This window comes from Lemur catta, chromosome 1 (genome assembly GCF_020740605.2).
Source record: "Lemur catta isolate mLemCat1 chromosome 1, mLemCat1.pri, whole genome shotgun sequence".
Classification (NCBI taxonomy): Eukaryota; Metazoa; Chordata; class Mammalia; order Primates; family Lemuridae; genus Lemur; species Lemur catta.
The window spans coordinates 145,952,423-145,980,401 of record NC_059128.1 but is presented as its reverse complement, the minus strand read 5'-3'; the positions used below and the strand labels follow the sequence as shown (position 1 = coordinate 145,980,401).

The following is a 27,979-nucleotide window of genomic DNA, read 5'->3' as shown; positions in this document are numbered from 1 at the left end:
TTTTGACACTTTAACATTATATTGTGAACATTAAAACATTAATTAAAAAATTCTCAGTGGCCAAAATATTTTGTTTATGGATGTACCAAACTTTCATTAACTAACACACTATTTTGTGATATTTTGTTGTTTTCCATTTTTCAGTATTTGCCAAGCAGAAGCAAGCATCTTTGTATTTAAATCTTTGCAAACATACTGCATTATTTTCTTAAGGCCCAACTCTGATATTGGAATTGCTATATCACACAATTATGCACATGTTTAAAGCTTTTGATGCATGCCCCCACATTAACCTGACAACAATGGTACTATTTTCCTCTCCCAGCAGCAGTGTGTAAGAGTAACCATTATCCACATCCAATCAATGATGGTGTCCTTTTTGGCTTCTTTTTTAATTTTATTTTTTTAGTTTCAGCATATTACAGGGTACAAACGTTTTAGTTACATAAATAGCCCTTATACCGTTTAAGTCAAAGCCACAAGTGTGCCCATCCCCCAGATAGCGTGCATTGCACCCTTTAATTGTGAATTTACTCATCTCCTCCTACCCACCTCTACTTGATTTCAGATGAATGTTATTTCCATATGTGCACATAAGTGTTGATCAAATTAGTTCCAATTTAATGGTGAGTATATGTGGTATTTGTTTTTCCATTCTTGTGATACTTCACTTAGAAAAATGGGCTCCAGCTCTGTCTAGGATAACACAAGAGGTATTAGTTCACCAATTTTTGTGGCTGAGTAATAGTCCATGGTATACATATACCACATTTTATTAATCCATTCATGTACTGATGGGCACTTGGGTTGTTTCCACATCTTTGCAGTTGTGAATTGTGCTGCTATAAACATTTGGGTACAGGTGTCTTTTTTATAAAATTCCTTTGGGTAAATACCCAGTAATGGGATTTCTGGATCCAATGGTAGTTCTACTTTTAGTTCTTTGAGGTATCTCCATACTACTTTCCATAGAGGTTGTACTAGCTTGCAGTCCCACCAGCAGTGTATGAGTGTTCCTATCTCTGCCTATCCACACCAGCATTTGTTGTTTTGGGACTTTTTGATAAAAGCCATTCTCAATGGAGTTAAGTAATATCTCATTATGGGTTGCATTTTGTTTTTGTTTTTGTTTTTATCTTTGCACATTTGATAGGGAAAAGAGATAGTTTGCTATTCTTTTTTTCTCTCTTTTTTATTTCAAAATATTACAGGGTACAAATGTTTTTGGTTACATGTACCAATTTTGTTATGCTTCGGTCAAGGTTATAAATGTGCCCACCACCCAGATAGTGTTCGTTGTACTGGTTAGGTAGTTTTTCACCCATCCCCTCCCTCCTCCTCCTGCCTGCTTGATTTTTTTTCACTGAGTTTTACTTCCCTCTGTGCACATGTGTCCTCATTGGTTAGTTCCAATTTAATAGCAAGTACACGTGGTGTTTGTTTTTCCATTCTTTAGATACTTCACTTACGAGAATGGTCTCTAGTTCCATCCAAATTGTTGCAAAAGGCTTAATTCATTCTTCTTCATGGCTGAGTAGTATTTAGTAGTATATATATATACCACATTTTGTTAATCCACTTATGAATTGATGTTGCAAGAAACATTCAAGTGCAGGTGTCTTTTTAATAAAATGACTTCTTTTCATTTGGGGCCTGGTTAGTACGTGAATGGGAGATAGCTTGCTACTCTTATTTCCAGTTCTTTGATTACTAATTAAGTCTGTGACTTATTAAATACTTAATTTGCAATTCCATTTCTTTTGTAAGTTGTCAGTTTATGTCCTTGGACAATATATCTTTTGGCTTATTTATCTTTTCCTGTTAATTTGTAAGAACTGCTTATAAATCCTATATAATACTATATATTATCTTTAATTATGTAAGGCCATAATGTTCCCTAATTTATCTGCCTTTCAGTTTTATACTAATAACTATATTTTAGGTAGTCAAATTTATCTATCTTTTCATATAAAATCTCTCATAAAATTATGCATAGAATTTCTCTATCCAAGAATAAATAAGCTAGTATCTATATTTTCTTCAATTAATTTAATAGTTTTAACTCATATAAATTTCTTAACTTATCCAAACTTTATTTCAGAATATGCTATGAATTAAGTACCTGGTGTTTTCCCCAAATAATTAGTCAGGTGACTCACCAATATTTATTGAATAATCCTCCTTTCACTGCTGATTTGAAAAGTCACTTTTATCAAACACTAAATTCTTAAAGATGCTTATTATGTCAGGCTCTCATTTCACTTTACTGGTTATTTTCTTTGTTCCAGAACCAAAAACTGTCTGGCTTAATTACTATTGCAGTTTCCAACAGATGCTTTAAAAAAAAAAGTTTTGCTAGTCTCATGCATGTACTTTTCAAGATTAATTTTAGAATAATTTTGTGAAGTCCCACCCAAATCCCATTGAGATTTCAATTGGAATTTTGGTAAATTTTCAGAACCATTTGGAGAAAGTTGGCATCACTTCAATAAATATTTTTCTTATTTAATAAGCATGCTGAGTATTACTAATACCAAACATCTTTTCTTTCTTTCAAACTTATATAGGAATTCATTCAACAAACATTTGTGGAGTATCTCTTCTGTACCAGGCTCTGCTCTAAGCATTTGAGACACACCAGTGAACAAGCCAGACAAAGGTCTTTGCCCTCATAGAGTTGGCATTTTAGGGAAATGATGGGTGGATGGAGATAGATGGATGGATAGATAAATAGATTTCCTAAGTTGATATGTGATATAGAAAGAAGAAAAAGGTGCAGCAGAGTGAGAAAGGTCAGAAGTGCAGAGGCAGGGAGCAGGTTGCAGTATCAAGTGAGGTGGTCAGAGTGAACATTGTTGAGAAGGTAGGATCTGGGTAAAATTTACAGAAGGTGAAGAAACTCAGGGGAAAGAGCATTCCAAGTGAGTGGAACAGCTAGAGCAACACCCAAAGCAAGAGCACACCTGGTGTGTTTAAGTAGCAGCCAGGTAACCAGTGTGGGGCTGAAGCAGAGTAAATGTGGAGCAAAGCGTGGTGGAGCACAGAGATCTTACACAACTCCACAGGCCATTGCAAGGACTTTGGTGTTTACTCTGTAAACTACAGGACTTTGATTATATTTGCAAAAGGTCATTCTGGCTGCTATCTGAAAAATAGACTTTGATGTGGGGTGGCGGGTGAGGATTGAAGCAAGGAGAGCCTGTTAGGAAGCTATTATGATAATTCAGGTAAGAGATCAAGATACAGTAGGTAGAATAGAGAAGGGGCAAGATCCTTGATATATTTTGAAGTATCCGACATTATTTTCTGCGTGGGCTGTGTGGGTATAGGAGACAGGGGTGCTTCCAAGGTTTCTAGCCCAAGCTACTTGAAGAATGGCACTGCTGTCAGATGAGATAGGTAAGCTGTCATTGTAAGTTGAGTAGATTCTGGGGTATGCATTGGGAGAAAATTCAGTTTTAGACATGTTAAATTTGAAATGTTTATTCAACAGCCAAGCAACAAATGTCAAGTAGAAATGTCAAGTAGTCAGATGTGTAAGTAGGCCTTGAGTTTGAGAGTCTTGTCTAGATTAGAGAAATGATATTGGAGTCACCACTTATATATAGCATTGGAAGGCTTTTGATATGAACAAGGGAATAAGAATAGACAGAGAAGTGGATGTAGGACTGAGACCTGCGACCTTCTAATGTTAAGAAGTTGGGTAGAAGAGGTGGAACCAGCAAAGGAACTGAGAAGGAGGGGCTAGTGTATAGGGGTAAGGCAAGAAAATGTGTTGTCTTAGAAGCCAAAAAAGAAAACATATTAAGGAGAGAATGATCATTCTTGTCAAATGCGGCTAGTAGATCAGTTGTGGGAAGAACTTTGACCATTGTGTTTAGCTGGATGGATGGTGGTATCTGGTAACCTTGATGAGAGCAGTTTTGGTAGATGTTGAGGAAGAGCTTCTAATGTTTCTTTCTTAGGTATCACAGAATCTCATTTCAGATGTGTATCCTTTATTATATTAGGGAAGAACCCTTCTATCCCACATTTATTAATAGTTTAAGTTGGAACGATAAGTCTATTTATATAAGATTGAGAATCATTTCTCATGAAAAACTATGCTTGCATTCCTGGAGAAAACTTGACAAGATCATATGACTCTTCTTTCTGTACAAGATGGGCTTTGTTTTGCTAACAATTCATTTAGAAATCTTGCATTTATATTCATTAGTAAGACCAATCTGCAGTTTTCCTTCTTTGCTTTGGCAAATTTTGGCATCATTTTTAATGCATCTTATAAAATTAATTAAGAAGATTTCTGTTATCTTGTACAACTTAATATTCATAGCAAGGGAATTCTTTCTTCTTAATGATCTGATAAAAACTCATCCTTATAATTATCTAGGTAAGGTATCTTTTGGCAGGGAGGGAGACTTGAAACAATTTTTTTTCAATTTCATCCTCAGTTATTAGGCTATTAAAGTTTTCCTTTTGTCTTTCTTACACTTTTGAGGGAAGATATTGGAGCCAGGGGTGTGTGGCTCCAAAAATCCATGTTTTTTTGACATATAAGAATCACAGGTCTTGGTCTATATCAAAATCTCTCATTTTAAATGCTATCAAAAATGACTGGCTGCAAATGATCTCTCCCCAGAGCCTGATCTTGCCAGAATGCTTGATTTAGTGCAAAAAATTTCACACATACTGCCTAGTTTTGTATTTGAGGTAAACTTGTATAAAGCAAGGATCAACTGGGGGGAGGGGATGGGTGTATACCTACATGATGAGTGAGATGTGCACTGTCTGGGAAATGGACACACTTGAAGCTCTGACTCGGAGGGATAGGGGGCATGGGCAATATATATAACCTGAACTTTTGTACCCCATAATAAGCTGAAATAAAAAAAAAGATATAAGTGAGGCATTTGGAAGTAGGATACACAGGACAATAGAGAGCTATATGTGGACTCTTGCTTTATCTGAGGTCATGCCTAATCACATCCTGAGTCTGGTGGGTCCAGTGCAGCTGAAAAACCTGGAAACCATGACCCCAGGGAAAGTCACTTTTGGGAGATGCAGATAATACACCTCTAGCCATCTCACCACTAACTTTTTCATGGTGAGTTATGCTTTCTAAAGAGATGGCCCGGTCATTTTCCCATTTTGTGTTCATGATACATTTTTCTCAGATGGGGAGACTGAGGCTCAGAGATCAAGTGCCTTCTCCAAGGTTTCAGGGCTCAATCTTTTGATGCCTTAGGTATGACTTTTCCACCCCACCATGGAGCCTTCATAAATTATACATGTGCATACATACACATGTATCCAGACATGAACATTCAAATATAATACTATTATGTATATATGCATAGAAGTTGTAACAATTTCTAAAATAGCTGTTCTACTTTTTTATTTTTATATTCTTACGTTTGTACTTTTCCACCCTGGCTCCACTCTTCCTTTTAAGAGAATCAACCAAGATTAGAACACTGTTCATCAATATCCTTTTCAAAACAAAAGAGTAAGTCCCTGAATAGGGTGTAACAAAACTAGAAACAGCAACATACACCTATATTGGCTAGTGTATTTGCAGACTTGACTCCTAATGTGTTTCTAACCATGTATATACTCACCAGCTTAGAGGACTTGGTAATGGCACGTGCAATGGGAAAAACTCTATTTCCCACACTTTCATGCTGTGTGTTTTCAAAGGCCTGCACTGGGCTGTAGACCAGTAGAGTCTATAATTCCTCATACGAATCTGTTACGGAGACCTGCATCTCTATAGTGGATGGCTCATCCTGAAAATTCCTATTCACATTAGTCAACTATTGTAACCCACCATAAATGTAATCAGAATGCCTCTTCCAAACAGGGATAGTTACAGGATAATTGCAGCCCTACAATATTCTCAGGAAAACTTTTGGTGCCTGGAAACTCTTGCTACTTCTCATTGACCATTGGTTACATACCTGTGTTTTTATTTTATCACTGTCATAGACAGTCAGAGTTGAGAGGGCCACAAATGCCCTTCTAATTTTATCTGTTTAATTTCAGTGGAAAAATTTAGACCAGATCAGGGTAGAGATCTGCCAATGAGCAGATGGCTGGCAGAGACAGGGAGGAGAAGAGAAAACAACTAAACTTCAGATTGTGTGGACCCAGACCTTAGTCCTGTCTCACTAGCTGCATATCCTTGGGCCTCAGTTCACTATCTGTAAAAATGAAGGAATAAAAATCCCTATCTCACACACTGTTGAGATCATAAGAGGAGAGAAAAGTTCCAATATTGAGCTCCACAGCTAGTGAGTTACATACTCATCCCAGCTCAACGTTTGTTCATTATTTCCAGTTATCCTTACCTCCCCTAGTTAAAATAATATTTTGTATGTAAAAGATAATGTTAATTTATTAATAAAATGAGGAAGTGTCCAGGAAATTGCCTAATGGTACACAAGAGCTCAATAATTTTTACTTCCTTCCTGCAGATTCAGGATAAGAATTCAAGTTTCTGACTTCTAATACAATGTTCTTTCTTCTCAGATATGTGTATGTGTGTATGTTTGTATATTCACTGACAAACTCCTTTTTTTTTTCAAATTACCCTTTGTCCACATAAGAAGGGGAAAAATAACACCCAGTGGCCCCATTTGGCTATCTAGTTTTATGTTACTTCAGAGTCTTAGAAATTGTCTCCATATCATTACTTCACATCAAAGAGAAGTAGTGTGAGAAAGTAATAAAAATATATCCCATGTTATGTATTTTTTTAATTTCTACTATGGAGTGTTGACTACTCCAAATCATTCTGTGATTATTTAGATTCTGCAGCCATAGGTTTCAATAGTGGCAATAAAGATGTAAAATGTATGCATTCCTTTGATTGTGAAAATCAAGATTTCTCATGTCATCATTCAGGCCATCATTCATATATGTTAAGTCAGATGCTTTTGCATTGAATTGGTACCTGAAACTATGGCTAAATTGTTACGCTTACACACTCCTATAATTAGGTATGTTTAGGTATAGAATGCCAAGCACTTCTGGGTTATATATCTGAGATAAAAGCAATAATGGAAATCTGAGGCGTCTCTCAGCATAACAAGGCATAGGTCACCTGGTGAGGCACGGTGAGAACTCACACCACAAGGAGGAAGCAGAGGAGGAAGCAGAGGCCAGTGTAAGCTGTTAGCTGGGAGAAGTCGACAAGCAAAATCACAAAAGTCAAGGGGCACAGCTAACTTGGGTCTTGTCCAGATAATTGTCAACATCTGCTTCGAGGAGGGCATGAGGACCCAGAGCAGAGACAGAAGGAGTGATTCCCAGAATCAGCTTTCAGATAGCTTCCTAGGTCAGCCCGGCATCCAATGGAGCTGTAACTGGCCCATAGTGTAGGATCACCCAGGAGCTTGGAGAGTTCTAGGTCCCAACAAACTAGGATGCAGACACATTACAACATTGGTATGAGAAGCAAGACCAGCTGGGTGGGAGCCCATACATAAGGATCTGCAGGCAGGCTTGAACCTGGTGCCCACACAGACTCCAGAAGCCAAGGGGCCACCTAAAGCAGGCTGGGTCTTACCATAGTATTAGTGGGATAAATCCCCAGTATTCACCTAGCCTGGACACTTCTCTGGTCCAGGCCTGGGTAGGCTAATCTTTCCTGAAGACCAACAATGTACTTTATGCCAAGCACTTCACTGACTACTGGGATTCCAGAGGTGAATAAACCATCGTTCCCTGTCAAGTCCCATATAGTACAGGAGAAGACATCCTTTCGTGACAGGTGCTCCGGGAACAGTGAGGGGACGGAAGAGAGTAGTAGGTTCTGTAGTTGTGGAAGGAGGGAAGGTATGTGTGCTGGAGGCTTTGGAAAGTATTAATACTTAGAAGTGGTTCATAGAAGGTGAGCAGCTGTTTACCAGTAAGGCAGGGGAGGCAGTGTGAGCAGCCCTCAAGAGGCACGACCCAACCACCTTTGTCAGGAACCAGAAATGATCTGAAAATGCAAAGGACAATCCCAGGGTTTCATGTGGAAAATGAAGTGAGGAAAGTAGGCAGGGATCCCATCCTGGAGAGCTGCTTTAACTGACTCCCATGTAATTCTGTGTCCTTCTTTGTGTTAGTGTCTATTCAAGGGTAAACTACCCAGGAATAGGGCTAGCTGCATTATTATGCCTGTTTTTACTATCCAGAAAAAGTTTGTTTTTTTTTTTTTGTTGTTGTTTTTTATTTCAGCTCATCATGGGGGTACATAAGTTCAGGTCATATACATTGTCCATGTCCTGCCCATCCCCCCGAGTCAGAGTCCCAAGCGCATCCGTTCTCATTCTCCAGACAGTGCGCCTGGCACTCATCATGTAGTCATACCTCCATCCCCTCCCCCCCCCAACCTTTCACTTAAAAGTACTGACACTGTCATCTTTACTACTGTTTGCCTGGTCCCTAGCCCTGGTCTGCCAGGCACCAAAACTTATTCACTGATTTTGCCCTCCTTTCTCAGCTTTGAGACCCCTCTGTGACTTGGGCATTTGGCCCTCTCTGGGCTCTGCACACTCTCAAAGCAGGCATCCCTCCACTCCCAACCTAGCACTGTACTGGTGGAGGGTGAGGGGAGTCCAGTAGCTAAACCTTCAAGAACAAGGGCCTGGGAAATCTTTGGACTATCTTGCCTGTATTTACCTTTGAATCATCTATAGCTATTTTATATAATCTAAGAAATATTTATGGATATGTTTATAGATATTCATATTTTATAGATTTAGTTGCAGACTTTTAAAGTTTTTCCCCAATCATAATAAACAATCTTTTTCATTGTCTAATTTACATTAATTTTAATCAAATAATTTATAGGAGTAATTCTATAGTTGTATACTCTGGAAGCAAACTAATTATTAGTAATAATTATAACTTATTCACTGCTGACTCAACTATACTATGATTACATTTCTTTTCTTATATAAATTTGTTTTTTACTCATTCTCTAAATTATTTCTGTAATTCAGTGATCTCAATTGTAACCATTGTTTTATCCTGTTTTAACTCTGACATTATATGAAATTTGGCTAAGGATTAAGAAATGCCTCCATAGAAAAATCTTTCTAAAACTAGTCTGGCCAATTGCTTTACAGACATATGTAATTAATTTCATTAAAACAACAACAACAACAGAAGCATGTCATCCAATGTAGTAGCTTCAGCCACCAGCATTGAGAAAAGCTGCAGTTTTTCTCCCAACATGTATGTGTAGACTTGTCTTGCTCTAGAACTTCAACATCTGGTTCTCTATTCACAGCTCACTTATCCTATTCATGGTGGTAAAAAACCATGCTCATAAAATAATCCAGTGCCTAACACTAATCAGTGTTGTGTTGGCTTGCATTGATTCATTACAAAGTGCATTTGAACATTATGACTAACATTCTTAATAATTTTCAACTGTAACTCATAAAACTGCTCTAGATTTAGCCAGGAAGTGCAAATGCCCAGGGAAAAACTGATGACTTATGCGATGAACTGACCCCATGTTTTCCCAGCATCTCCATATACCAAGAGCCACATCATTCCAAAGGGATGACTTGACTCTGTTTCCAGAGACTTCATTTTTTTTACATGCTTTTTATCACAGCAGTACGTGAGAATAGTTATAAAGACAGACGGTACTGAAAGAACTACAGTGGAAACCATCTCACCCCAGACTCCCTTCTGAAAGGCAAATACTTTGATCCTCTTCAGTTGTTTCTTTTGTCATTTATTTCAATATTTCTAAATGCTGTGCTTCTGCTATTTATTGATTAATGAAACATTTGTTGGCTTCCAGCTACAGAAGATGAGGATTCAGCTCTCACACCTCCAGCACCATCCCTTGTTCCTTTCTTCCTTGATCTTGCCTTCCAAAAAGAGTTATATCACGATTTTTGCTCCCTTGCTCCCATCTTCCAAAATAGTCATATCACAATTTTGTAATTAATTATATGGTCAATTTATGCACTATTGTGACTATCATTAACTTCTGATTCAAATATTGTACTGTGATTGTATTTCTTACTGACTTACACAGATGTTATTTTTCCTCAATTTAGAAATGGCCTTTTCACTTCCTAAACTTTTAATGCACCTATAATTGTTTTCTCTAATGCTTTCATAGATTTGTCAAATGCTATATCTGTTATAATGTTGAAACTTCAAAAGCATCAATCAACTTTTAAGTGCTGCTTTTTCCAAGTCTACTGCCTTATTTTATCTTGAAGCTCCATTGTCAGGGTATTGCAGTTATCATAGGGAGGTATTATTTACCTCTCCCCTCCTCTGTGTCAGTTCTTCTATTTGGTAGAGAATCTGATATTTTCCTCTTTCTTGATTTATTCCCTTATTTTTCTGAGTTACATTCTCTAGTAGTTTTCTAAGAAAGGATATGTGCAAAGTAAATATTTTGAATCCCCAAAAGTTGGAAAATATCTTTATTCTATCTCCATATGTGTTAATAATTTGGCTATATATAAAATTCTGTGTTGAAAATCATTAGACTTTTTAAATTCAACAGCTGTTTTTTTTTAATTGCAAAGTTTTTGGTTACATGGATCACTTTTGTAATGCTTGAGTCAGGGTTAATAATGTGCCTATCTCCTAAATGGTGTGCTTTGTACCCATTAGGTAGATTTTTGCCCATTCCCTCCCTCCTCCTCCCTGCTTGATTTCCATTGAGTTTTCCTCCATGGCCTTCTAGTTTCCAAGTTGCTGTTGAGAAATCCAATCTTCCTGTCTTCTGCTAAATTGCTTACCACATCTTCACTGGCCTTCCATCTTCCAAATATATGTTCAACTCTCTTCTACTGTTACTATTGCTCCCAGTAACCTTGTTCTTTGAAGTTTATACCTTTTTGTTGTTGTTCCTGGACTATAATTTTAGTAGGCTTCTGATATGATGAAGTGGGAAATTCATGTGGCCAATTCAGCATTATTTACCCAAAGTCCAGTGACATCTTTGTTTAAGAGTGTTTAAACCCACAAAATCCCTTTGCATATACTATGACACTATTCGCAATGCTTAGATTAGATGGTACTATTCCCATTTAATGATGAGATAGCTGCAGCTGCAGGAATATTAGTGGTTTTCTTAACTTTAAAGAGCCAGCCTGAGACAGATTCAAATATAAAACTATGTTTCTCCCACTCTGCTCAGGCATAAGGGTCACATCCAGCAATGCCTTTCTGGTGGAGGTCACTAGTAATAAAACAAGTCAGACCTTGGTTTCTCCATATCTTGCTACAATAAACTAAATGCCACCGCTGTGATGTGAATTATTCCTTTGAACTATTCTCTGAGCTGCAGAATTCAAGCTTTCCTCTTCAATCATTCTTGTTATTCCTGAGTGGAAATTGGAACATCTAAAACCAAATAATTGCTGTTAGTCTGACTCATACAAAATGGTAGAGTATATGAAAACAGACAAGGAGAACTGAAATAGTGGTGTTTGCTTCTGAAGTAAAATATACTTTAATATACAATGATGCTATTTCAGAGTCTAGCACACAATGAAATAGTTTTCCTCTTTGAAGATTTCACTTACGTTCCCACATAGAGCACAAATAGTATTCTCTAGTTTGAAAACAAAAAATAAGTAATTGCTTTCCAAGTCCAGTCTTTTGAAAGCATAGCAGTCTTTCAGATAATTGCTTATTCTCAAAAAGGAAAAGGGACTCTCATAGTATTTATGAACAAATGCACATATCCAATAGTTTATGGTGTGTTTATGTGTCACTTTGATTTTCTGTCTGTGGTTATGACAGCAGACAGGCTTTGTGTTAAATGATGCATTTCTGTAAGCAGTTTTCAGGTAATAAAAAGTTTCTTTTTTCCCATTCAAGGGTTTGCCCATTGGCTTTTCCCAGCAGGATGTTAGGTTCTTGCACTCCCTTATTTTATTGTCTAATTAACTCAACTTCATCTTCATGTATGTTAAACAAACCAAATAAAGGGAGGAAATGTTTGGGTCAAGAAGTGAAAGAGCGAAACTAAGCAAGACTTCTTCTAACCTGGGGCAAATCATTCCACCCATTGGGCCCTTAGGATTCTCATCCTTAAAATGAAATAACACAAACAGACTCAAGTCCACTTTCAGCTCTTGAATACTATTTCTACACTATTGATGAATCAACTTCAATGAATTATCTCAAACCAGTCACCATTGCTTTAGTGCATGTGTGCCTATGGAAGAATTTATTTATTAATCTATTTAATGCATATTTATCAGGTATCATGCTCAGAGCAGGCTATACAGTGTCAAATGAGCAGACATAGTCCTTAGCCTCCTTGAGTTCACTGTCCAGAGGAAAAGACAGACAAAAACAAACTCTCAAATAAATAATAACTGTGATAAATTGTTGTGAAAGATAACCAGAGTGCTGTGAAAAAGAATAATAGGAAAAGGATAATTTAGATAGAGGAGGGGAAATGTTTTCAAGAAAACTTCATTGAAGAAATGACAAGAGATCCAGAAGTGGAGGGGTCATCAGCCAAGTGAAGAGTGGCGAAAGCAGTATTCTGGGCATAGAGAGCAGCACCTGTAAAGACCCTGAGGAATTAAAGAGTTTGTGCATTTGAGGAGCTACAAGGAGGCCATGTGGCTCAAGCAGAATAAACGAGAGGGGTTGGGCTGAGATAAAGTCACAGGTGGGCCCCACCAAAGCAGACAAATGAACCACGGTGAGCATTTTATATGATGTCAGAAAGGCAGAGGAAACTTGCTAGAAGATGTTTAAGTGAGAAAAAAAGGACATTCAATTACATTTTTAAAACATTGCTCTGGCCGCTGTGCTTGCACTGGGTTGGAGGAGGCCAAAAACAGATGAAGGGATAAGGGTGGCTAGGAAGGGGAGGCAATGGTAGAGAGGAGGGTGGATTTTACGTATAATCTTAGGGAACCCTCATTCTGGGGCTATAGCTAGCTGTGTAGCTCTGACTTCAGGTCTCATACTATATGGACATACTCATCCCTATATCTCCACTCTCAAGAGACTGACTTTGTTAGAATGCTATTGCCTCTCCAGGTGGTCATCTTGGACAGCAGCCTACATAATCCATATCTGAGCCACAGGAATCACACACTTGTTTTACTCAAATACCATTTTCCTTACAGGATTTCAGACAGCAAGCCTTGCCCACACAGTGATCTCATCAGTACGCTGACAGGACACAGGTCCCCCATGGCTCTCACTTTTAGACTTGCCCAAGTATGGGTGTGGCCATAGCCACATGCCCCACAGACTCCAGAGGATATAGACCAAGCTTTTAAAATATTAGTAGTCTCCTTGAAGACCCCCTCAGTAGAACTGAGGAGACAACAGAGCATCCCCATCCTTCTCATCATGGTGGATGAGGAGGGGTGAGACTAATAGAGCCTTTACAAGGAAATCCTCTCTCCACTATCACACCTTTCTTTGTATTTTCTAATATACTTGAGGTGTTTGGTCATCTAAGAGTGGTAAAGTCTATTTTGGAGCCCTTTTTGAGGCCTCCCAGGAGGCCTACCATCTCACTTTGGTATGTCAGAGCGGATGGCACCTCTTGTCCTGAACTCTTGTCCTGGACTAAATGAAGGCAGAAAACATCCCACTTTAGCATCCTCTCCTAGCCCCCATCCAGCCACCTTCTGAACACCACTGCCATCTCCCTGAAGCTCCTGCACCCCACCCTCTTGTCTGCCTCGCCAGTGCTCATTCCATGGGCCTTGGTGCAGCAGGGCAGCTGCCAGGATGGCTCTCCACCTCTGCTCTCCTCCTCTGCCCTATGATGGCATCCTGTCCCCAAAGGCTAAGTGACTCACTGCAGCAGCAATGTCATTGCCGCCCACCTCCTCTTCCTCCTCCCCTAGGCAGGGCCTGGTGTCTGATTGCATGCCCTCTCCCCCAGTTTAGAAAACAATCAACCCCACTCCCACACAGATCCTGCTGTTTCCTCTTTTTCAGCCATTTTCCTGAGAGTTTGTCCAACCACTCAGACCCTGTGATAGAAAGGAGAAAATGGGTGAAATTTTAGGACTTTCAATACTCAGCAAAACACAGAGAAACAGAAATGGGTGACTTATATGAAGAACAAAGAAAATGGAATTCACTAGCTTGAATTACGAGAACAAAAATGTGAAGGAGGCTTAGATTTGTTGGAGTGATGAATAGGAAAGATATGAGAAGACACCAGAGCATATACCTTAGGTATAAAATGTGGGAGAAGGCAAAAGAATCTACCATAACTTGTTTTCCACTTTGAAAGCTTCATGAAAAATTCATAGGACAGAATTACCACGTTTTAGGAATAACCTCTTTTTCAGTGATTTCATATTAGTCACCAGTGAAGGGCAGGTTGTATCCTAACCAAAGTTTGCCATGTGCCTGACAGGAACAAATGCTAAGCATGGACTGCGCTGCAAAGCCTGTAAGATGAGCATCCACCACAAGTGCACAGATGGCCTGGCACCCCAGCGGTGCATGGGCAAGCTGGTAAGGGCTTGTGCCAGGAGGGAGCCCCAGAACTCGCTGCCTAGGGCACATGCTTGCCCCAATGAGATCACTCCCTCCAAAGTCCTTCCCTGCAGCCCTGAGGAAGGCACCCCAGTATTGGCCTGCCAGCTTGGTTTCCTAATCGTCAAAATGATAGAGCAGAGGAAGAGCTTTGTCAACCTAATAGGCAAATGCCCCACGTTGAAAAAGAGTTAAGGCCCTTAGTAGAGTGACCTCTCCCAGGTTGACACTTTCTCAGCTTTAGAACTGAAAGCCCCACATCCTGGGACTGTTCAGGTTTTGAAAATGAAAGTCATGTATCTCAGGAACCCGTTCAGCCCCAAGCAAACCAGGGCAGTTGGCTGTCAGCTCAGTAGTTGTTTAGAGAGGACTAGAGCTAAGCCCCCACAAAAGCGGAGTGAGTGATAAATATCTGCACCACTTTAACAGAATTATGTTGCCCTAATCAAGAGACATTAGACAGTCCTGGCCCATTCTGGGCTGATCATACCATCTAAGGAGTATGAGCATCAATCTATTGATGAAAGCAACCCAGAGCACACTTGAGGGTATTTTAAACTAGGATGGCCAAAGCATTGTAGAACCAATTGTAGAACAAAAACGTCTATTCTAGGGAATAATTAGACAGGATTTTAACAGCTGTTTTCAAAAGAATTTAGCCCTGTCACACCAAAGAGTGATCCTATTGTCCTTTGTGGCTCCAGGGAAAAGACTTAGGATCAGTGGTTACCAAGTCTTAACAATCGGAGATAATGTCATCAGAGACCTGCCTCTAGGGTTAACAAATGCTCCTACCCACCCTCCCATCACAGTGTTCAAACGCACTTGCCAGGGACACTGGAGAGAGTTCTGGAATTTAGTGGGGACTGCGCCATTAAGTTCCCATTTAACACTGGGGTATAGTAAGTCCAGGCTCTTAGTTCATCTACCTACTCTGATTTGCAGTATCTCTTCTCTCAAAGCCCTGCCTCACCTGGTCCCCTTCTCCTTTTCCAATGGTGATTCCCACAAACCAAGGCAAAGACCATGGAGGAGAATTCAGAAAAAGAGAATAGAATCAAGAACACTGAGAAGATGATTCTGGGTAAAACTCTTCAGATATACAAGGGCCTCTAGGCCTACCTCTGAAGTTTGCTTTCCCATGCCCAGGCCTTTTATGATTTTAATATACCACAGTAACAAATTGTGGTGAAATAGTGCATGGCAGTCCATTTCTATTGGTCAGATAATGAGGATCTGGGATGGAAAGGAGGCTGCTGTGTGCTGCAGGAGGACACACGGGACTCGGAAGGTCAGGGCCAGGAGCTTATTTTTGGATGGAATGTAACTTGCTTATTGCCAGTTATAGCTTCCTCCCCGCAATGCCCCTGCAGGGGTTAAATTATAGAATCATAGGATGTCAGCATCTTAATGGGAGACAGGAGGGTATTCCTGGAGAAACCAACTGGTCTTATCATTAGGGCCCTTGTGTGCTTTTCTCCATCTCATCGGTGACATTAAATCCTTCTCTTTCTTATTCTCTCTCCAGCCAAAGGGGTTCCGACGTTACTACAGCTCCCCCTTGCTCATTCATGAACAGTTTGGATGCATTAAAGAAGTTATGCCCATCGGTGAGTTGGGACTTGGATGGGTTGAGCTGGGTTTTGAGCAGCAAAAACAGCATGAATGGCTGTGATTACCCCAAGGCTGCAAAAAGTGGGGTATCGTTGTGTGTTTGCTTAGTGGCTGTTGAAGTTATGATTGTTTGTTTTGCTGGAGGAGACACCGAAAGCAGACTAAATTCTCCAGTAATTTTCATCATTTCCCTAATGAAGCTTAAGGAACATCTAAGTCTCAAAGGTTATCCATCTGCTGTCCCAACCATCAGCAGCATGGCAGAGTGGAAAGAGAATGTAGAATGGCATCCCACAGACGGGGTTCAAACCCAGCTTTCTCTTGACCAACTTTGTGTCTTTAAACAAGTTACTTAACCTGTCAGGCCTTAATAAAGAGAACAGCAATTGTTGCTTTTCATAATTTTTATAAAAAATAAATACAGATTATAGATCAAGGCTTAGTAGAAACTCAGTGAATATGTTTTTCTTTAATGAGGACCAAACAAAATGCCTTATATTTATTGATATTTCTGGCTTGAATCTCTTCTTTAACAATATCTTTTGGTTTACTTCTATTATTTTTTTCTCTCCCAAAAATCTCTATATCTATGTTTACCTTTTGGAGGGAGAAAAGTTTTAAACTAGAAATAGTTGTAAACTAGAAAGCTTCAGTTTGAAATTCATAAGGCCTGGTGATGACAAATTCTTTCTAAAACAGTTGCCTCCTCCTGCACAGCTTGTGTCTCGAGGCTTTGTATCTTAGTGAACAGAGCCTCCCATTAGAGGAAATAATGCTGGTCTCTGGGAAGAAACTTGAAATTGGAGTCCAAGAGATGGACAATGAAAGAGGAAAAGCAACCAATCAGGAAGAGTTTAGGAGCAGGGTCCTCCTTGGAAATGCTGGGTGCAGTGGAGGGACCTGGCAAATGGGAGCACATTGGGGTCGGGGGCACATCTGTGAGGAAAGCTTGACCACAGAAATCCCCCTCCTCCTGGGGGCTGGGGGCTGCTGCACAGAACTTACTTCTTGGGTGTCGTTACCCCAGGAGAGGTGGTAGGTGGTTGGCTGGGTTCTCTCAGACGAGCTTTCTCAGATGAGCTTTCTCTTCTGTTGCAGCCTGTGGCAATAAGGTAGATCCTGTCTACGAGACCCTCCGCTTCGGCACCTCCCTGGCCCAGAGAACAAAGAAGGGCAGCTCCGGCAGCGGCTCTGATTCACCTCACAGAACCTCTGTAATTGTCCTCTTCTTCCCTTGGTTTGTCCCTGGTAGTCTTGGGCAGGGCGCCGCAGGCACTACAGTGTGAGGGATTCCACCTACATGCCTCGAGGGTGGGGCTGCCGAGAGTCAAGCAGCCTCCAAAGGGAAACCCAAAGTGCCTTAAAGGGTTAGCCTCACCTTGCCGACACCCAGGGATGAGTTTACTTTTCTGCTCAAAGACCATCCTCTTGGCCTCGTACTCCTTAACTCTTCCCCTCTCCTTAACCTTCCCCCCCAATATTAGAATAAATAACATAATAGTCAACACATACAATGGGCAGAAGCCAGGAAGTCCTGGCTGTTTCTGGTTCTCCTTCCAGCTACATCCCAGTTCAAAGACATAGCTATTTCTCATATTTTCCTAGCCTTTTCTCTCTCAGACAAGGAATACCTCTTCATTTCGCATAAAAATTGCCCTCCCCAGAGGTACTTGACCTGCCATGAGACATTCACCCTCCCAGGCACCTCTCTTAAGCTTTATTTGATCTAAAGTTAATGTCTCATGCATCTCTATGACCTGTTATCATCATCTGTCTCTGGTTGTCCCAACCAGAATGTCTATAAATGCTCCAAGATGCCATAGAGCGGGGTCCCTAATCTATGGTGAGTTGTATAAGTATTTCATTATATATTACAATGTAATGATAATGAAGTTCACAATAAATGTAATGAGCTTGAATCATCCCCAAACCATCCCCACCCCTCCCTGGTCCGTAGAAAAATTGTCTTCCATGAAAATGGTCCCCGGTGTCAAAAAGATTGGGGACCATTGCCGTAGAGTTTTGCATCCCATGCTGAAAGCCACCATGCCTCCTGCAAAGAGGCAAGGACCTTGCAGTTCACATGACCACTTAGGATAGCCTGTACCCAGTTACTAGTTCCACTGTTTCAGCCCCTGCTAAATTGGAAACTTCTGGGCAAGACACAGATAAGAATCCAAATGGTCTTCCCTACAGGGTCCTCTCAATATCCAGTGATTACAGTGGCCTGTGGGAAGAAAGGCAGGGCATACCCCCAGGAGGGGTTCTCAGGGACTGAGTTGAAACAGCTCTCTCATTGGGTACAGGTTTATCCATAAGATAACCTGAGATTGTAGGTAGTTGAGTAGGAATATATTAATAGATCAGGTGGGTGGGCAGGTAGATGTGGGTCCTCTGACTGATGCCACATGGTTATCTGAGAAGCCATCTTTAAACTCACTGAAAGCCTGTTCTTCGTGTATCCTATTGATTTTTAAGAGGGAAGAACCAAAAATAAATCTTTACTCTTTTTCCTTGTTGTACATAAAATTAATGTCAACTAGTTCTTTCTTATACTCAGCACACATGGAGAGCCCACCTTTACTCGCACTGTAGAGACACAAAAGAAGAGGAGGACATGGCCCCACACCCTTAGAATTCACAACTTATTTCTGGAGAACAAACCAACAGAGAAGAAAGCTGATGGTGGTGGCATTGTCTAGCACATTTTAAAAATACATTTTTATGTCTTATACTATTTTATTGAGTGAGAACACAATATATATGTGTTAAGGATATTATAATAACTATGTCATTTGAGTGCTGAAGTACTTCATAGTGAAGATGGAAAATGTTTATCTTTAGTAGACATTGCCTCAAAGCAATGAGGTTATAATTTGTGACATTTAAGATATCTGAAAAATGGATAGAAATGGTGCTAAATGTGACAAAAAAACATACAAAGTATATATAAGTGGCATTTATATTATATACAAATACAGCTGCACAGGTTGGGTAATAATACTAATAATATATATAAAATGCACAGGACCTGACAAAATTAACATGCAATAAGTAAAATTTATTGCTTCTTTGTTTTCATTAGGCATCTAGGCCTTAGCTGGGTTTTCTTTGAACCTGAGTTATTATGAAGTTAAACCAGGGTGTAATCCATAGCAAGGCAGACATGTTATCTGAGAAGAGCTTTCCCCACACCACCCTTTAACAGGGCCTGTGCCTGGGATCTGCTAGAAACCCCTGGATACTCAAGGGTTCTGCTCTGTTCTGCTCAGCCCATCTCCTTGTCTGATATGTCCTCCAGTCACTCCTTAAGTTGAGGTGTTCCCGGGGTCTGCTTTTGCTTGTCTTCTTGTTCTACATGCTCTTTCTGGTTGATCTGTTTCACTTTCCTTTAGTTCAACCATGCCTCTAAGCTGATGACTCCCTTAGGTATTTCCTGTCCTAACCTCTTTTCCAACCACGAGACCAGTCCTACAGATATCTGCAAAATCTGTAGGATTTTGCAATCTGCATGTCCAAACTAAACTCATATTCCATTGGTGATTAGGTCTTATGATTCAGAACTCAGAAATATGTGTCAAAAATATCCTTCCTCTCTATCACCAATGCTGGAGCTTTGAACCTAATTATCTCTCACCCAGATTATTATAAAGAAATAACTGTGCTACCCTCTTCCTTTTGAATCTACCCTTAGTAATACCTTTGTGCAACTTTCCTAATTAAAATCCTCTGTAGAGTCACTTATGCCAGAATGAGAATGCCCAAACTCTCTTTGGCATGGCATATGAGGCCTGTCGCTACCCTAAAAACCCACCTTCCCCTGAACTCCCCAAGCTCTGTGACATCTCCAGACCTTAGAACATGCTGCTCCTCCCAGTTGAAATTCTTTAAGAGCCACTTGATTTCTACACAAGCAATTAAGAGTCTCCAGACTCCCCCAAGCATGGCCAGTTGCTCCTCCCACAAGCCTTCCAGAATTCCTTTCTTATAGGATATATGTGATTGCATTGTAATTATCTGCTTTTGCATCTATTTCCTGAACTAGGTGCTGGGTGACTACAGTAGACATCAGAGCCCCCCCATTCCTCATTCCTCTCATTACACCAGGGCCTGACAGGATGCCTGGCACATAGTGACCACTCAAGAAATGGGTGAAGAATGAGGAAGAATTAGCAAGGGACTCTTGATGACTGACCTCAGAATCCTCGGGTATCTACACAGCACTTCAGTTCTCATTCCCTAAGCTCCAGGCACAGTGTGTCCTTCTCTGGATAGCTGTGTTCTGTCCAGACACTCACACTTGGTCTCCACCTCTCTGCAGACAACACCTCTCTGAGCTTTTGGGTCTGAGTGGGTGCCTCTTCCCTGGTCTCCCATAGCAACTAGTTCATCGATCCATGATTTACATGTTGCTCGGTAATTTTCACTTTTTTGCTTAATTTTTCTCTCACTTCTCCAACCCCCTTCTCCCCTAGATGAAGCTGCTTAAATGAAAGGACTCTTTGTTCACATCTTTTTATTTTCCTTATCCATTACCTTACACCAGGGATTCTCAAACTTTGGTGGGTGTCAGAATCCTTCGGAGAACTTTGTAACAATATAAAGACCCAGGTCCTGTCCTACTTCAACCAGCCTGGACCTCTGTGAGTTTTATCAGCTCTCCAGGTGACTCCAGTACCCACCACAATTTGAGAACCATTGATCTATATTGTCCCAACTCATTATAGATTCTCACTAAATATTAATATGTGGTCAATGCACGAATAGACAAATGAACAAACACCCTCCTCAAACTGTCTAAACTTCCAAAGGGCTTAACACCAGCAATGAGTTAGATTACTGGTTCTCGGTGTGTGGTCTCCAGATCAGCAGCGTCAGCATCACCTGGGAAATTACTAGAAATGCAAATTTCCTCTCAGATCTACAGAATCGAAAAATCTGATTTGGGGAGCCCAATAATCTTCATTTTAAAAAACCCTCTGGGTGATTCTGATACACATTAAAATTTGAGAGTTACTGAGTTAAAAGAAGGACTTAAGTTTGCTTCCCAGGAAATTGACCTGTGCCAGCCCCTCCTCCTCTTCTCTTGTATTCACCCTGGCTGGCTCACACTTGCTCTTGTTCCCTCTCTGTGTGAATAGCTTTGAATCACACATTTATAGTGGCCACCAGGCTGGGTCTGAAATTTGAAACAGAGAACCAAGAATGCTAACTATCCCTCTAGCTGCATGTACCATATTACATCTCCTTTCTCAGGGGACTGAGGAGGGCCATGCTGCCAGTGAGTCACTTCCTGAAAGCCACATAGAGCTGGCTCCCAGCCTGCAGCCATCTCCCCTTACTCATCAAGACTTCTGTAGATCCCACTCAGCGATCCAGAAGAAAAGCACAAACAAACCTCTCCACTTTGACCTGCATTCTGAACAGGCCTTTCTCACATCTCTGAGGAGAGACGATATATCCTCCTCCCACGCCAGCACAAGCATCTCCCATGCTTATATGAGACCAGCCTTGGCAGAAGGGCAAGTCTAGAGAGGCAAGAGCTGAGAAGAGACTCCCCAGAGATGGCACTAATCTATCCACATCAGCAGCAGAAGGGCCACTCCTGTGGTTCTGAGCTTTGCTGAGTTTATGACAAGGAGAGATCCTCAGAAACATTTCACAGTAGGCAATGAACATTTCAGCCTCCTCATTTTTGGCTGATGCTGAGAAGCAGCAAGACCACCAGAGGGACAATTGAAGGTTGTTCAGTTTGCTTTCATCTCTAAAATATCTTTGCTTCTAGTAACATCTGGGCCCTACAGACTGGTTTTAGGGGCAGGAAACATAGTTTTGCGAATGTCAATATGATGTCTATTCATCACTGTCCAGTTATACTGGGGCTGGTTCCATCAGTAAATATTTGTTGGAGTTTTGCTCTGTCAAGCATTGTTCTGAAAGCTGCAGAGAACCAAAGACAAATCAAATTGTATTGAAATATCTGTCACATCACTCTTTCCCAGAAGTCCAACTTGCCTCAATGGAAGAAAACAGAAACAATTGATTGGTGCTTTAAAATGATTTTGCTTCCTTCCTGCAGGTCAGTGATAATGAACTTCAGCCTCTTGCCATTCTTTTAGTATTATTATGTCCTAGAGCTAACATATTCCCACATAGCAAAGCTTTGTCCCACAGATTTATATTCTTCCAGGGCTGTAGAGGCATTTGTTTTACACTGTTGAGAAGTCGCTGCCTCGCTGTTTCCAAATTGCTATGTTTTCTTTAATGGGCTTTCAAATGTTCTAAAATCTAAAAGGCTTGATGGCTTTGAGAAGGCCAAAAGAAACCAAATTGAAACAACATTCTGGGAGTTAGTTGGCTAGTTTATGAATAATCTTCAGTTTCATAAGATTAAGTTAACATAAATGAAATTCTCTGCAAAGCATATCTTGTACAGAAATCATGATCACGAACTTCAAGGGGAGCAGGGTACAAGTGACTTAGTGGCCCTGTGACACTGATTTTTTTCTTCTTTCTGTATGTCATGAAAGTAAGAGTGGTTGAAAAAAAATCTTAACGCTAAATTGTAACAAAAATCAGTCTCTGGAGGGTGGTGCTATAGTGCTCTAGAGGTGACTAGGAGAGCTGGGGAAGTAAACTTGTCCCCCTCTGTTAAAAGATAAATTGTTTTTAAAAATGTGACTTTCCTCAGAGGCCCCCTAAATTCCTCCTTGGAAAAGTATGGAGCCAGGCAGACAGAAGCAAGGTCATCTGGGCCTTTTAAGGAGGCAATCAGTGGTCTGCTGGTAAATGTTTAACCAGCAGCTTGTGGCTGGACCCTGACTTGTAGCATTTGCCAGTTTCCATGGTGTAAATACCCCTACTATAGTAACCAATTTCATGCTATCAGTGTGACGACCCCGAAGGCTCTCATCAGCCCGAGGAGCTGCCCCAGAGCACCATTGCATGAAGCATGGCACCTAAGAGCACGCCCTCTGGAGGCAACACCCAGGATTCGGGGCCCCAACTCCACCACTTAATAGCGGTGGCACCTCAAGGAGAGTTACTGATTCTCTCTGGGCTTCAGATTCCTCTCTGATAAATGGGTCTATTGCAGAATTATTGTGATGAACAAATGAGATGATACATATAAAGTACTTAAAAACAGCATGTGGCAAATGATCAGGAACCATTACCTGTTTAGAGTGCCTGACATTATTATTGTTACTGTTCTTTTTATTTCTGTAACCTAAGTGGAAGCATGATTATCGCTTTTCTTATTGCAAAAAAGGCAGAGTAAGTATTACAAAAACAACTGATTTTTGCAGCAATGGAAATAGCATTTAACTCGTACCTAAGTAAGTGGTGCATTCTCAGTAGTGTACCTTGTTCTTCATAGTTAATACTTAAAACTCACCTGTAGAAAGAGCTGCAGTTTTACTTAAAATGTTAAGCAACAAGATATGGGCAGAAATTTTGATTTTTCTTTGTTTTCTGTTCCTTGGAAGAAGCCTAACTGTGGCCTGTGCACCTAGGCATTCACTCAGAGTACCTAGCATGGCCAGCCTGAGCCTGCCAGACACCTGAATGACAGTAAAGTGCCCACAAGAGGACACAGCCTCTCTGAAAGTTAGCCAAACAGATGAGATAATGACTGTTGGATTCTTAAGTGTCATGCAAATTCCACCTTAGCTCTTTGACTGACATGAAAATTTCTGTTCATTGACCCACTGATATAACATTGCTCATCCCATGCTATTTCCTCTTTCCTCCAAGACTTCAGATCTCGTGGAGGTTCCTGAGGAAGCTGATGGGCCAGGAGGCGAATACGACTTAAGGAAACGCAGCAACAGTGGTGAGTGAGGGAGGTGGCCCGGCACAAATGTGAATCACTTGAGTCAGGGTCAGTGGACAGGTGAAGTCGATTTCCCATCCCTACTTCTCTGCTAGCTCAGGAATTCAGCCAGGGCAAGTGTTCAATATTCTGGAGGGAAACTGAGCGTAGTTTCTGGTTGATTTCCGTGACTCAAACATTTGCCTGAGTTCTGTCTCCTGAGTTCTCATACCTTATAGACTTAGCTATATGAGGATTTAGGAGTCACTTTCAGACCTTTTTGTGAATGCATCATTTTCTCCAATGACCTAAATTAGACTAGCAACCATATCACAGAGACGCCACTCCATGCTATACCTGAGGTGCCTGACACCAGACGGCCGTGGGGCCAGCAAGGGCAGGGGCCTCAGACTTGGCTCCTTCTGTGGCAGAGACAACTAAGACCCTCAAAAACTATACAATCCAGTCAAACATTCTTTATTAATATTACTTAATCTTCTAATAGCTTAAGACTTTGTTTGAATAATTTCTAAAACATTTATTACTAACCACATACTATTGCTTGCTAACATTAAGAAGACCCTTAGGGATGCGTTCCTGCTGAGCCTTTTTGACATCAATAACTATTCAACCTTTACTCATTTATCAAAACATATTTATGAAGCATTTACTACCATCAGCAAAAGTACATCCGTCACAGTCCAGCAAGGTGCAGGTCCTGACCTGCGTTGCTAACTGAGGCTGAATGCACTCTCATGGCAGAAGTGATCCCTCCATGCTAATCCCACCCCTGCCTTTTCCAGCCTGGATGCAGAAGTTCTGCATTCAATACTGCTTGTTGCTGCATCAGCAGCAGCTGTCTTGCACCATATTGCTTCCACTTCCTTTCCTCTGGAAATTCATTTATGTGTCTTTGCATGTTAGGACTGTGCCTGTGTGATTCCCACAGGCACCATGTGCTTAGCTGCCCGGTTACTCTCCTTCCTCAATAAACATCAGCTTTCACCGTACTACCACACCCCCCTTGCCAAGCCCTCATGCATCTGCTAATGCCTACCGTTAGGGTAAGGATTCTTTGGTATCACATGGCAAAAGTGTACTTTTAGATCAATGCAAACAATCATTGAGCACTTAGCAGTGCCATTAGAGAGACACATTAGAAGAAGATGTTGGCTTTGAGGGGAATGTCACAGCAGGGCAGCAACACGGCAGGGCTGTCCCAGCCAGGTCTGTCTGGCATTGCAGGACCAGCAACAGAATCTAAACAGCAGTCCTAGAGTTCTTCGACATCTGAGGCACTAACTCATCAGGGACTCCCGTATAAATCAGGCTTGGATGTTAATTCTTCAAGTCCGGTAGGCTGCTCAGTCCTGAGTCTGACTTCCACCTTCATCCTTCCCCTGACATTTCTTCTGCCAACATCGCTGATGGCCTCCTCATCACTAACTGCACTAGAAGTTTTTGGTCCATGGCCCATCCTTGCTCTGGAGACAGACTGCCAGATTTCATCTAATGATCATGTGACCTTGAAGCAATGACCTAGCCTCTCTCCGCTTCAATTGCCTCATCTCTGAAATGCAGATAGTAATAACACCAAATCAATAGGGTTGCTATGACCTTTATGTGAGATAGTAAATGTACACACTATCCATACATTGATGACACCCAAACTTCAACTCCAGCATTAGGCTTCTTTGCTGTCTCCAGATGCCTATAGCCTACTGGGAATTGCCCTCTGAATGTGGAATAGGAACCTTAAAGTTATTACATGCAACTTTATTCTTGATCCCTTCACCCACCCACCCATCCAAACTGGCTCTTCCCACAATTATCTCTGCTCAGTCAATAGGAACTCCATTCAACCAGTTGATTAGGCCAAAGTTTTTGGTGTCAGCCTCGACTCCCCCTTCCTCTCACACCTCATATCCATTCAGGCAGGAAATTCTATCTGCTGCTTCTCAGAATTGTGCCCAGCAGGTGCCCACTGCTAACTCTCTGCCTCGGCCATCTGGTCCAGTTCTGTTGATGCTGTTGCTCACCAATTGCTTTAATAGCTAAGGCCTCTATTTACCCTGGGGAGCTCTTCTCTCAAAAGATGTGCCTGATAGGATTTTATAATGTGAAGAGCTGTATTTAGGAATCATCAATATGCGGCATGGTTGCTATTAACAAAGCCATCATAAGGTCATAAAGTATCAGAGATACAGGTAGAGCCTCATTACTCCAACTGTGACCCATCCAACCAGCATTCTGGGCACCATGTGAAAGCCTGTTAGAAATGCAGAATTTCAGGCTGCCTCAGACCTGCTGACTCAGAGTCTGCATATGAATCTATGGTTCATGTGGTCATATGGCCATTAACATTTGGAAAGTAGGATTTGAGGTTATCCAGTCCAATACCCTCCCTCCAATACATACACAAACACACATACACACACTACAACATATACCATGTAGATAAGGAAACTAACTCACAGAGTAATAAACTACACACAAAGACACAGAGTTGATTATTTTCCATCTCTTCTATGGTAAGGGGAATTTTCACAGCCTCATTCAAAGGGATCTGTTGAAAGAACCTAGAAAGCAATAAAATTCCAAAAAGCTTTGGAGATCTATTAACAATTCCTTTGATCAGCAATAGCTTTCTTCACAATGCACCCTTAGAAGCTAGGGAGATTAATTATGCAGCAGTTTGCTTCAAAACATCTTCCTTTGACTGGTTTTAATCCCCTGTCCATGCAGTTTGAGAAACAACATAGAGAAAACACCCAACTTATGTGGTTCAAGTTCCCACTGATCTTCTCAATCATGGCAAGGAGGGTGTTGGCTTTTCAGAATCAGTGTTTGGGAGACCAGTCTCAACCAGTTCTGCATTACATGTTTCATTTATGTCCTAAAAGTAAATGTAGTGCACACAGATGTTATTTCTTCCAGCCAGGTATTATGTCAAATTCCCTGAGGAATATTTCCAAAGCCACCTTAGAAGAAGGGTACAATTAATTTCTCTCCTACTAAGAGTGCAGTCTTTGCTTTCTCTCATATAAATGATCTTGGACAGGTCTGAGTGTTTCTGGTTGTTGTTTCAACACTATTCCTGGATGCATCATGAATATAGATGAGGAAAATTGTTGGCCTTCACCTCTGGCTAAACTGCTAGAAACTTCACTCATAACAAAGTAATGAGCAAGGGAGAAGTAAAATTCTGGGCTTCCCATTTCAGCTTGAAATGCCATAGAACAACATTACTGGCTGCTTTTAATAATTGCATTTCAGAATGACTGTATGTGATCATAATTTTCTTGGAAGAGAAACAGAGAGAACAGGATACAAGCAATACAAATCCCTAGAAATTGTCTTCAAAAAGGACTGGGTTATTCACATCCACTTGAGGATATTACAAAATCTGATATTACCTCACTTTGCACCAAAGCAAAGAAATTATGTCCAGAGAGAAAAAAGGGCAAGCTCTGATTTAGAAAATTTATCCTTGCCTGCAGAATATTTTTTAATGGCTAAGTTGGCAGATATCCCTGGATTTTGTACCCCTCCAGTGGACAATTCCTAAATTACAGATGCAAGTATTTATGGTATGTTTCTACAACACACATTTTGTATCTAGACCAGGTAAAGATCTCTTTGAAAGCATAAAAGATTCCCCTTCTATCAATGTGGAGAGCTGGATGTTCAGAGAAATTTTTCCCAGTTTAGCATTCCTAAAACTGTTGAGAAGGAATTTTTTTTAAATTTCCAGTTAATGCATGACTGAGCATGCAGCAAAATAAGTAAATTCCTTAGAGTATAGAAAGGACACTAAAACATGAATCCAGAGACATAAGCAGGTAAAGGCTAATGTTTCCTCTGCATCTCCCTGGGGCCTCAGCTTAGACAATAATAGACCCCATGTATGAACACTAGAGGACAAAACCTGGGGAGTGGGCAGGGTACTAGGTTACATGAGAGGCCCTTTAGAAAAATGCTAATACCCCAAAAGGCATCTTTAGTGTCACTAGAAAAAGACAATCCCCTGCAGAAGAATATGTTATACCA

At 40.7% G+C, this 27,979-nt stretch overlaps 1 protein-coding gene across 1 annotated transcript in view; it reads left to right on the top strand.

Moving 5' to 3' along the window:
* STAC (SH3 and cysteine rich domain) overlaps window positions 1–27,979 on the top strand; it is a 134,131-nt gene that overhangs the window by 68,256 nt on the left and 37,896 nt on the right. The window contains exons 3-4 of the mRNA XM_045555714.1: window positions 17,215–17,330; window positions 23,872–23,950. Coding sequence (XP_045411670.1) covers window positions 17,215–17,330; window positions 23,872–23,950 — 195 coding nt within the window. The remainder of the gene's footprint in view (window positions 1–17,214; window positions 17,331–23,871; window positions 23,951–27,979) is intronic.